The sequence below is a fragment of the Chiloscyllium plagiosum genome, unplaced genomic scaffold (assembly GCF_037043375.1).
Source record: "Chiloscyllium plagiosum isolate Xiang-an unplaced genomic scaffold, Cpla_swu_hap1 HiC_scaffold_42, whole genome shotgun sequence".
Classification (NCBI taxonomy): domain Eukaryota; kingdom Metazoa; phylum Chordata; class Chondrichthyes; order Orectolobiformes; family Hemiscylliidae; genus Chiloscyllium; species Chiloscyllium plagiosum.
This window is the reverse complement of record NW_028270180.1, coordinates 18,689,966-18,702,958: the sequence shown is the minus strand read 5'-3', so window position 1 is coordinate 18,702,958 and position 12,993 is coordinate 18,689,966. Positions and strand designations below refer to the sequence as shown.

General features: G+C 40.3%; 1 protein-coding gene across 5 annotated transcripts in view; it reads right to left on the bottom strand.

The window, feature by feature from the left end:
- The window catches only part of vps13c (vacuolar protein sorting 13 homolog C), a 287,267-nt gene that overhangs the window by 234,989 nt on the left and 39,285 nt on the right, over positions 1 to 12,993 (bottom strand). For 3 of the 5 annotated variants that reach the window (XR_015754174.1, XM_043680595.2, XM_043680591.2), the window contains exon 7: positions 4,362 to 4,421. The exons of the other annotated variants lie outside the window; for them this stretch is intronic. Coding sequence is in view for 2 of the 3 variants with exons in the window: in XM_043680595.2 (XP_043536530.2) it covers positions 4,362 to 4,421 (60 nt within the window). In the remaining variant the exon portion in view is untranslated. The remainder of the gene's footprint in view (positions 1 to 4,361; positions 4,422 to 12,993) is intronic. 5 annotated transcript variants of the gene reach the window in all.

The following is a 12,993-nucleotide window of genomic DNA, read 5'->3' as shown; positions in this document are numbered from 1 at the left end:
GTCCTTCCATTAGTGAAATCAGAAGTCAGCCATACAGCTGAACAGGACACACCATTGTTGGCTTGGAATCTCAACGGTTTGACACAATGTTGTAAGGGGGCATTCATGCTCATGAACTACATGGCGTTTCATGCTGTGCCACCATAAGCACCTCAGAGTCATAGTTGTTTCAATCAAGATACTCAAACTTGCACTGGCTGGTAAACAAGTTTTGCTCATCCCTCTTGGGAAGTTAAGAGTTACAAAAGGAGGTGAAATTCCATCACTCTTCTGAAACAGATTCAGGGATCTAATATCTCAGTCAGGTAATTGAGTATTACTGAAATATCATTGCCTTGAAAGTCAGCCCCATTAATATAAATCTGGCAAAAGCACCCGTCACCAGATCTTACCTGCTTGGTTCCTGACAACCCTTTTTCCTCACTATCTGTGCTGTCACATTGCATAGTTTTAAACACATTTAACTGGAGTACGAAACCAAATAATAATCAAGCATCCTAAACCCTGCCCAAGCAAAGTTTTATCCAAGGTCTCTTGGGCTGCAAACCATCAAGAGTTTGTTTTGAAAACAAAAATCTGATCATATGCAGCTTTTCTTTTTGCTTAGTATGTTAATGATTTCATTTTGAATACAAGTAATGCTATAGTGCAACACCCAGGTAATTAGATATAATCCATTTAACATTTCTACTCATTCTTTGAGTCAAACACTTGACTATGTACCCGATGTGCTATTATAATGCCATTATCTACCACATGCTTTGACCAGTTAATCCACCTCAAAGCATCAGAAGAAATTCAAAGAAAAGTATCCCAAGAGTGCTGTTCAACACACAGCAGTTCTCCCTTTCCCAATGTGAGCACAATTCCTCTCAAAGTGGCAATCACCTGTGAATGCAAACTGTACATGAGATCAGACTCCAAATGTACTGGGGAAGCACTTGGATCACATTTTGTTCATTTGTTTGCAGTAGCTATAGTCACCCCCTAACCCTAATGAGTATTTGTTTTTAAAACGCAATATCAATGATCTTTCTTCCCATAAGGAAACCACTTCCCAAAGAAAGTAATTATTATCCTATCACTGGAAATAGATAAGACTAGTGTTCAGATTATTTCCATTTCAAGGTTTTTTTTAAAATCAGTATAACCATTTCAGCAGAAAACACCGAGTTATTTCGTGCTACCCCTATAAATATTGGCAGAATACGGATAAAAGATCGAAGTAGAAGAGGCAGACTTTTATACAAGAATATGATCCATATCTTTACCTCGCCAACATCAACTCAGAGGCATCTTGCATAGACGAACTGTATCCAGTGGATGTACATGAATTCTAAGATAGTTCACTGAATGAACCATTATGTCTGCTTACACATATCCATTCTAGAGATTAAAAGATCCTTGACAGTTCCAGTGAAATTAAAGGGCAATAATTGATGTCAAAGTTATGGAAACCTCTAACTTCTGTAGCGGTCCATCCAGGTTCTCCATGTAGTTTGTGTGGATGCTTGTGTCATGTTTGGTCACTGCCACAGGTCACCACCAGGTACTTGCTTTTGTCAATTCTCCGAGTCCATTCCATATTTCATGGAACATGCTATGTTTACCACTTCTCTCCTATGCTAGACTGATTCCCAATCCAAATCTTTGGTCCAGGACGTAACACTGGCATTCTTCCGATACGGATTCATGCAGGATGTCACAGCATGTCCATCATTTTATCACTTCAAATTTTATTGACGTTGCTCGCCATATAAAGAATCCAAAAAACAATATGCATATACCAGGATTGGATAAAGTGTTTGACTTTGCTATAAACTCGTATTTCTGTCACGTTACTAAAGGGTTCTCTTCATGAATCCAGGAAACCTGTTTAGCATGGATGTTCTCTACTGAATGTGGAATCGCCATTGAAGATTGTTTTTAAAGTGAACTCCAAATGGACATGTATTTAACAGGTCCAGAAGCGAATTACACCCTTAAGGCTGTTAATTTATCCTATTTGTTCCTGATTCACATGAAATCGCACTGTTTTGGTATTGAATGCCATTTCCCATTGGTTTTGCCATTTGTTCATTTTCAGAACTTCATCTTGCAGTGAATTCATATAGAGATTTTGCTACTGCACAAACCATACAATCAATTGCACAGACAGTTGGGTTTTCAATTTTTGGAAAGGTCATTTAGAGAAGGTCAAGCCCCTCCCCAACCCCCGGTGCTGTTCCAAGAGGTACTCCAAAAACTACAGCTCTGGGAGAGGATGGTACAGCATTCTTTGTTTCCCGTTAGTAAGGAAGTAGAGTGGACTGCTTGAAACAGAGCTCCTATAGAGTAATGAGAACATTCTGCTCTTACAGATGCCTAGACAGTCAAATACATGATCAGAGATAGGGTAAGAAACGGATTCTGTTCAAGTCTGCTCCTCTGAACTGGATTCAAATTCTTTGCTGGTGGACAGAATTCCAGAACAACTTTTCATCAAGGGTCTGTGCACAACCACAACCCACTTTTCATCATGTGCTGAAAAGGAAGCAACAATCATCTGATGTCACTCAAGTCAAAGCAGCGAAAAGTGACTTTCCTAAAACTCGTGATCAAAGCAGTCACAATCTGCTGCTAAAATGCAATTAAATTAAATAGTTCACATGGATCTCAACTAGGCTTCCCTCTGTTAGGCCAATACGCACAAAAGCCACATGGAAACTAAACCCACCATGTATAAAGGCAGTCTGCATCTGGGGTGCATCTTTCCATCTGGATATATGAATGCGTTCCGCCTTCTTTCCAGAAGAAAGTTTTCCAGGGATTTATCCACCAATTCGTTTACAATCTCAAAAACTATTCGCCCTGGTAAGAACTTCCACTCTCAAAAATATGCAACTGAATTGCATGATCTGGCAGTTGCTCAAAACTGCCCTCAAGGATGGCAGATGACTGAATTAGTGCTAAAACACAAGGTAAACTAAATGTAAAATAACAAATCGTGTAAGGCAACAAGAATAAACTTATTGCCTGCCTGAAACCAAGTGTAGCTCAGCATAGGTGGGAAACATTCCCTCACCCAAGGGGAAAAAAGATTTCTACTTCTACATGTAATGGACTTGCACAATTTTCTCCCAGGCTTCTAATTTTGAAGATATTCCATTGTACAACGTACAAACACAAATGGAAATAAAATGTTTCACATACTTCAATTGCCTGCATGCAGACTCACTTCCAATATTGTTTCCTAAACATGCTTAAGTTAGCCACTGGATTTTCGTTTTGAGGTATTGATCAGGTTGCAAATTTCAGATCTGATCACAACCTGATGCCAATTAGGAAATAGATTTTGGACTCGGAAATAGTGAAGCTATTGCCGAGAACACATTTTATATGATCAACATGGTACAGACTAAGAATGCCTTCCGAACCAGAGAGGCAATTGCAACAATGAAGGCACAAAAACCATGGTCATAATGCCCTAAAAAAAAAGAGAACAGACAAAAATACAAATTCCATCCAAGAAATTGAAATAACTCTGCCTAAAAGTTCTGGATATTGATGTAACATCACTATTGTTTAAGCATAACCAGATTCTCCATGTTCTCAGTGAAGAAACCTGAACGCCCCAAATTACTCAAGTTACCGAACTGACCCTGGTTTGACGCTAAATTTCATACTTCAATTCCATCATGAGTAAACATCTCTTTGAAACACTCTACCTTTGCATTCCTCCAACTCTGCAATCCAAGTTTTGATGAAATAGCTTATTTATGTCCATCCTGTTCATCATCTTCAAACAGTTCCCATCTTTACAGTTTTAAGTGGAAATGGTTGAGGAAAGACTAATTCACTTCTCCCAGTTTTGTACCAGACATATTTCACAAAAAACAAAAGAGGCTCCACATCAACAGATTACTGAGATATTGAAAGCTATTCCCATTGTTTCTTTTCTCCCTCCCCACAAAGCCCAAGCGTTTCCTTCAGCTGTCAAATCAGTAATTTATATGCATTCACTCTTAAAATTCAATCGCATTCCCTAAACAAATAAGTTTAGCTTTCGGGTCCAGTTACCCAAAAAAGAATTTTGACCCACTCTACAACAATTGATTTGGTGCCACCTTCCACACAAACTACAGTTTAAATGAGTTAAACTTTACATTCAGTTCATCTAATTAGGAAGTAGCCATCTGAAACATGAACATATAATTAGGAGAACATACAGTTTATGGTGAAAAACAATTGATAAAGTTATTTTTCCTACACACAAGATTATTTAAAGAACGCAAGCAACCAGTGGTTTTAAAGCATTGGAATAAGAGCAAAAATCAATCAAGGATAAAATGCAAAGTGCATCATAAAATATTCATACATACCTTTGGAACGCACTTTGGAAGATTTCTTAAAATACTTTTTAGACTTTTTACGTTTACGTCCTTAGCAATGCAAGCAAGCAAGACATACAGAAAGAGGATAAAGTGATGTTAGTCAGAGCTAGAGACATGCAGCACTAGAAAATAACCACTGTGTTGGTTAGTAGTATCTTGTGTGAAGAAGAAATAAGAAAAGTGAAGGAACAATTTGAAAAGCTGAACAATGTGGTACAAACTCTACAATAAAACAAGCAACATTCATTTTCAAGTTCAAATGGATTCCCCCACAATGAATGCAAAAATAGTGTCAATTTTCACAACAGCTTTCATCACATGCAGCTCAAGGGGTGCAGGGAGACATAACAATACACTGGATTTAAAAACTCAAACACAGACTTAACAGGTTCTATTATATAATCTGCAAGTAATCTTAACCAAATTCTCAGTTTTGCTTTAAATTTAAAATCATTAGGCCCATTAAATACTGTATAGAAAAATTGTCAGCTGAATTAATTTTTTATCACAGGCTTAATTAATAGGTTACTTGTGCATTAAAAGAGCAAGTGACAACATAAGCAATAAACTGAGCAAAAACAGGAAACAGTAGTGGTGAGGATTTTTATTGAACTGGTGGAAGATCAGAGGACACCCGCTCCTTGGTAAGTAGTAATGATTTATATTTGGGTATATAGGGCACAATTTCAAAAATTGTAGAGGACTCAAAGCTTATAAGTATTGTAAACAGTAAGGATAACAATGAACCTCAAAAGATGATGGTGAAATGGGTGGACAAGTGGTAGATCAAAGTTAATACTGAGCAGTCTAAAGTGATTCACTGTACTAAGACAACCAAGCAATTCAATATAAACTAAAGGGTGTAATTCTCAACCAGATACTGGGAGCTATATCTGCATAAATCAGTGAAGATGAAAAAACAGTTTGAGAAATCAGTTCTTAAAGTACATGGAATGCACAAAGAAGTAAGGATATGATGAAAAACCCAGGTAAAACTCAAGTTCAGCCTCAAGTGGAGTAGTATGCAGAGTTCTGGACAGCACACGTTTGGAAGGATGTAGAAGAATGAGAAAGGGTGCAGAAGAGATGCATGAGAAAGAAACTCATCTCTGGAACCAGTTACATCAATAGAGTGGAAAGGCTGAGACGCTCCCTCCAGAGAAAAGAACAGGTGAAGACTTGATAGAGGTGGTCAAAGACATGAGGGTCTGAACAGAACACAAACCTTTCCCATTTGTGGAGGGATGGAGAAACACAGGATTACACTAAGATGATCGGCAGAAGAAGCAACTGTAACATCTGGAAGTTTCTAAAACACAGCATGTGGTCTCAATCCACAATACACTGCCTCAGCACATGGTGCGGGCAGGTTTAATTGCAGCTGTAAAAAGGAAACTGGATAATTGGTGAAGTAAAATTGCAAGGTTGTTGGGAAAAGCTAACAGGGCAAACTAGGGGAATTGCTCTTGCAGAAAACCTGCTCAGATATGACAGTCCAAGAGCTCTCCAGCTGTATTGTAACTATTCTATGAAACTATACAAAGTGACTGTTACTTAAAGATTCATCCAGCTGCATTTCTTCAAATTATTTCCCTTATGGCATTCTCTCAATCCGGTCACGCCAGTTCTATTGAGGCTGTTATTTCTGTGTCTCCACTGTCTCTCAACCATTGGTAGGGCTGTAATTCAAGGGTTTTATATATTGAATAGCAGGCAATTCATTCTCCCATTTTTGAAGCTGACCAGTCACACTTCAATAACTAACTTCATGTGACAGCAGCAACCTCAAGGTTGAAGTAATACAAAGTACTTTTCAAAACCTTTCAATTTCCATGTACGCTTACTCAGTAAGACTAGCAAAAGCATATGGTTTATTTAGTTTCACTGTTATAAAAACATTGCTTCATTATTTACTGCAAGTTAAGACTAAAAAAAAAATCATTTTGCCGTCTAGTCACTAAAACTTGCCATCTAGTTGCACAACAAAAAAAGATAAAGCCACCAGTCTTGCTGGACCACAAGCTGCTCTCTCAATAGAGCGCAACAACTTGTGGTGGTTTAACCAGAGGGTCAGCATGCCTTAGGTAAGGGAGAGGTTGAGGAACAGCAAACCTCAGCCAATGTGGGAACTGAACCCACGCTGTTAGCGTCATGCTGCATCACAAATGAGGTATCCTACCAACTGGACAAAGTACAGTATGGACAAGAAACACATCAGATCGGGTTCAGAAAAGTGAAATCTATTTAAATGGGTTTTATTTTTGTACAATGAAGCAGGAATCACAATAAAGCTTCTACCATTTAAATTGTCTGCTCAGTTCATATTTCAGTAATTTAATGTATTTCTTGCCCAAATTGTACTTCACCCAGTTGGCAGGGCAGCTCACTTGTGATGATAATAGCGTTGTTCAAAGCTGACAAGATCCACAATCCTGACAGTTTTACCCGCCAGCAAAAATTCTAACTCTAGCCCAACATTTTTTTTAAAACAAAAAGCAGAACATGCTGGAGAAACTCAGGTCTGGCAGTATCTGTGGAGACAAAACGGAGTTAACATTGAATCCTCTGACCCTTTCTTCAGAACTAGGAGATAAAAGAGAGCAATTTTTAAATTTAAATTTGAAGCAAAATATTTTCGACCAAAAGTTGTTTTTTAAAAAGTGCCATCTAATAAACACATTCATGTATAACACCTTCAAATTCATTTGAAAACTTGCCTCAAAAATAACTTATTTGAATTAAAATGTTGCTCTTTTTGCAATGTGAATTTTGAGATACTTTTAATACAGAAGCAAAAAAGTCATTTTCTCTCTTTAGATTAATAAATTTAACAACTGTGCAATAAGGCTCACTGTCAGATGTGCAATGTTCTCCTGGGCAGTTTACCATCACAACAAAATAAAAATGTTCTGTTGCCCATATTCTGGCTTACATTAAGTTATACTCATTCATCATCCACATGCTGAAGTTCCGATACTTCTGTTCCAGCACTATCGCACACTTAAGAATTCTCACACTTTGCTCAAATCCCTCCCACAATCCAAAGATGAATAGGTTCAGTGGATTTGATATGGGATATGCAGGATTAAAAGGGATAAGGTAGGAAGGTAGGTCTGGATGGGATTCTCTTTAGAGGGTCAGTCTGGACTCGATGGGCCAAATGGCCTGCTTCCAGGCTGTAGGGTATCTATGCTTCCATGAGATCGCCTTATTTCTCTCTTCCTTTGAAGGTTCGACTTGACACCAATCTTGCTATTCATATTCTTGGTGGTTGTGTCAGATTTTACCCAATTATGTTCCTGTTTAACTTAGTAAAATGCACAAAGGAGTTTAAGACAGCATAAAAATACAAGCTCTTGTATAGAGGAATGTATACAAAAATGCACAAGAATTGTGCATCTGTGTAAAACAGTTCACATTTAATGTCTGTAAATATTCACAAGGAATGGAATTAAGCCATGAGAGTACTCCACCATTCATTTAAAAACCAGCAAGATGAACTCAACTCTTCCCAAACAGGATATCATCCAACTCGACTGCAATGATCTATCCCAGCTTTGAAGACACACAACTGTCAAAATCATTTCCTTTTCATAAAGCCATATTGATTCTGCCTTACCATTATGTGATGTAAACACCCTTGGTGTCCCTTCCTTAATAATCAATTCCAGCATCTCCCCAACTGGCATCAGGACATTTTTCATATTAAGGACACATTTGACGGAGTGTGGCATAAAGAAGCCATGGGGGAAACCAGCAATGGGAGATCAGGGGAAATTCTCTGCATGGATGGAGTCACACCTGACATAGGGAAGCTAGCTGGAGTTGTTGAAGGTCAGTCATCTCAACTCTTGGACATCTGTGCAGGCATTTGTTAGGGCCCTACGATCTCAAGCTGTTGTACTTCCACACACATTATCTACTGTGTCCGTTGCTCTTAATGTGGTCTCCTTTACATTGGGGAGACAGGACACCAACTTGCGGAACACTTCAAGGAACATCTTTGGGAGACACACACAAACCAAATCCACCCCACCGTCCTGAGGCTGAACTCAACTTCCCCCTCCCACTCCATCAAGGACATGCAAGTCCTTGGGCGTCTCCACCACCAAACTCAAGCCACCCAATGCCTGGAGGAAGAACACCTCATCTTCCACCTCTCTAATCACACGGGACCAATGGTGATTTCACCAGTTTCCTCATTTCCCCTGTCCCTACTTTATCCTCGATCCAACCCTCTAACTCAGTACCACCCTCTTGAACTGTCCATCTCCATTCCCAACTGTGTTTCACCATCCTATCACCATCACCATTCCCAGCTACCTTCCCCCAGCTCCAACCCCTCCCATTTACCTCTCCGTCCGTTTGGGCCCCAACTCCCCATTCCTGATGAAGGGCTTATGCTCAAAACCTGCTCCTCGGATGCTGCCTGACCAGCTGTGCTTTTCCAGCACCATATTTTTTGACTGTTCTCCAGCAACTGCAGTCCTCACTTTCTCCTGTCAGGAATTGCAGCAGGACCTTGAGCAGCTGGGGAAGTAGGCTTGGAAGTGGCAAATTTTGATAAGTGTGAGGTCTTGCACTTTGGGAAAGTCAAATCAGGGTTGGATTTTCATGGTGAGTGGTCGGGCCTTAAAGGAGTGCAGTGGAACATAGGGACCTTGGAGTTCAGGTGCACGAGTCTCTGAAAGTGGAGTCTCAGGTAGACAGGGCAGTGAAGGCGACTTTTGGCACACTGGACTTCATCAGTCAGGGCATTCAGTAGAGAAGTCGGGAAGTTGTATGGCATTTGTACAGGATGTTGGTGAGGCTGCAGTTGGAGTATTGTGTTCAGTTTTGGTCACCTTGTGATAGGAAGGATTTTATCAAACTGGAAAGAAAAAGTGTACAAGAAACTTACAAGAATGTTGCCTGGACTCAATGGTCCGAGTTACAGGAAGAGGTTGGATAAGCTGGAACTTTCTTTACAGCTCAAGAGACTGGTGTGTGCGCATGCGTGGGGGGGGGGGGTGGGGGGGGGGGGGGGGGGGGGGGTGGAACCTTATAAAAGTGCAGAAGATCATGAGAGGCATGGATAGCGCGACAGAACTCCATCTTTATCCCCAGGGTTGGGGAATCAAGGACTAGACGGCATCAGTTTAAGGTTAAAAGAGGAAAAAATAAAAGGGAACCAGAGGGCAACTTTTTAAAAAACAGGCATTAGAATTCACAGGGTCAATAAGATTTGAGGTGAGCATGTGACTTAAAGATTGATGTGGATGAAACAGGTTCAAGTTCATGGGGCACTGATACCACATGAATTATGCTGAGACGAGTCCTGGTGAATTGCATAACTAGGACTGTGTCTAGGGATTTTCAGTAATGAGTGCAGGAGTGCATTCAGTTGTAGGAAAAAGTGAAAGGTTGTGGGGAGAAGGAGATTCAGTATTAAAGTTCCCAGGACAAGTAACAGGACGGAATATGGAAAGGATCAGGAAGCTAACTTCAGGCAAAGCAGATAAGGGGACAACTATGGGACGGGGATTTGCAGTCATTGCAAGTGTGAAGGTGTTGTACTTAAATGTGCGCACTATACAAAGTAAGATAAATGAGCTTGTAGCACAGCTACAATTACAATGGAAATTGCTAGGTCCGATGTTGTTGATATCACAGAGACATGGCTACAAGGGGATCTGGGCTGGGAATGAAATATCTAAGAATAAGTGTCCTAGTTAAAGGACTGGCAGATGGGCAAAGGTAACAGGATTATCTTGTTAGTAATAAAAAATGAAAAATTAAAATCGATAAAGTAGCACTGAAGAGTCAAAATACATGGAATCCAAAGAAAAAAAACAAAGACCCTAATAGGTCTTGTTTACAGGTCTCCCAGCAGTAGTCAGGATATGGGAGGGTGGCGGAGAAAAATACTGAAGAGATAGTCAAGGCATGTAAGAAAAACACTATTACAATAATCATGAAGGACTTTATTATACAGGTGGATTGGGAAAATCAGATTTTTGGCTGATCTCAAGAAAGTGAATTTGTAGAATGTCTACAAAAAGGATTTTTGGAGCAATTTGTGGTCGAGCTGACTAGTGATTAGGCATTTCTGGATTTGGTGTGTAATGAGGCAGACAAGGAAGCCCTAGTGGACAGTGACCATCATATAATAAAATTCACCCTGCAATTTGAAGGGTATGAGCTGGAAATAGATGTAGCAATATTACAATTCAGTAAAGGTAATTGGAGAAGTGAGGATGAACTGGCCAGAGCAGATTGGGAAAGGAGCCGAGCAGGCAAGGTGGCACTGCAGCAATGGCAAGAGTTTCTGGGAATAATTCAGGAGGCATAGCAGAAATTCATTCCAACAGAGAAGCAGCATATTAAGGGGAGCACAAGGCTACCACAGCTGACAAGGGAGGTTGGGACAGTATAAAAGGAAAAACAAAATGTTATGAATATTAATGGGAAGCTAGATGATTATGAAGCCTTTAAAAATGAGCAGAGTATAACTAAAAAAGCAATACGGGAGGAGAAGATCAAAGGAGAGGAAGCGAGTCACTAATATAAAAAAAAGCTAACCAAAAAGGTGAGGGGGAGACAACAGTGGACATTGTAACACTGGATAATGAGGCTGGAGAATTAGAATCCCTACAGCGTGGACTGGCCCTTCAGCCCAACAAGTCCACATTGACCCTCCGAAGACCACCCAGACCCATTACCCTACCCAATATTTTACATTTCCCCTGGCTAATGTACCTAACCTACACATCCCTAAACACGATGGGCAATTTAGCTTGGCCAATTCACCTGACCTGCACACCTTTGGACTGTGGGAGGAAACCGGAGCACCCGGGGCAAACCCACGCAGACATGGGAAGAAAGTGCAAACTCCACACAGCCTGAGGCTTGATTCGAACCCAGGTCCCTGGCACCGAGAGGCAGCAGTGCTAATCACTGAGCCACCGTGCCGACCAGTAATAGTAGTACAGAGGTACAAAGAAATGACAGACGAACTGAATAGTACTTTGCATCGGTCTTCACAGTGAAACACATCAGCAGCATCTCAGAACTTCGAGAGTCAGGGAAAGAGGTAAGTGTAGTGGCCATCACTCAGGAGGTGCTGGTGGAAAAGGTAAAAGGTCAGAAAGTGGATAAATCACCCAGACTAGATGGACAACACTCAGAGTTCTGAAGGAAATCGCTGAAGACATTGAGGCATTGGTGGTGATCTTTCAGTAATCACTAGAGTCAGGAAGGCTTCCAGAGGATTGGAAAGTAGCGAATGTAACACCTGTTTAAAAAGGGAGGTAGTAAAGGTAGAAGGCAGGAAATTACTGGCCAGTTAGTCTGACCTCTAAAATCTTTGCAATGACAGAGTCTTTTACTAAGGATAAGATTGCAAGTATCTGGAAGTGCATGGTAAAATAGGGCTAAGTCAGAACTGCTTCGACAAGAGACCAGGCTGTTAGAATTCATTGAGGAGGAAATGAGCCAGTTACACAAATGACAGCAAGAGGACATAAGCTATTTGCATTTCCAGAATGCTTCTGGCAAGATGCCACACAGCAGGCTGCTAAATAAGATGGTGTTAGGGGCAAGTAACTGGCATGGATAGGGGATTGACTGGCAGATGGCAAAGAATGGGGAAACAGGGGTCTTCTTCAGGATGACAGCCGGTGACTAGTGGAGTCCTGCAGGAGTCCCTTTTGGGATCACACCTATTCACATTATACATTAACAATCTGGACAAAGAAACTGAAGGCATTATTGCTAAGTTTGCAGATGACACAAAGATAGGTGGAAATACTAACAAAAAGACTTAGGAGCCCTAGTTCAGTATTCTCTTCAGATTAACATGCAGGCAGTTAGGAAGGCAAATGCAATGTCATGATTTGGAGGTGTTGGTGTTGGACTGGGGTGTACAAAGTTAAAAATCACACAACACCAGATTATAGTCCAACAGGTTTAATTGGAAGCACTTGCTTACAGAGCGCCACTCCATCAGATGGTTGTGGAGTACACAATTGTAAGGCACAGAATTTCTAGCAAAAGTTTAGTGCAATGTAACTGAAATTATACATTGTCATGATCCATAATCTTTTTGGGATCTTTCCTGCTTGCCTGCATTTCTGTAGAAACTTGATGTCGGTGTTGATATGTGCGTTCTTCTTGGAAATCCTCTCCAACGGAAATGCAATGTCAGCATTCAGTTCAAGAGGGCTAGAATACAAGAGTAGGGATGTACTGCTGAGGCTGTATAAGGGTCTAGTCTGACTACATTTCGAATATTGAGTGTAGTTTCAGACCTCGTATATAAGGATGAATGCGCTGATGTTGTACAGAGTCCAGGGGAGTGATTGCAGGGATGTAGAATGAGTCATGAGTCGTTGTTTAAAAAAAAATTAAACAATAAATATGCAGACCTACAATTGTTAAAGAGCAGAGGGAAAAAATGCCTTGAAGTATTTATCCTAAATATTGTACTGCGTAGTTGTTAGTTTGCATTGAAGAATGAATGATGTGCTGAAGAATACTGACTTTCTGCTGATATTAGTTGGAAATACATCAATACAGTCATACACTGAACAATAATCTTCACAAGTTAAGCTTATTTTCATCAAGGTTGAATGCCATCTGG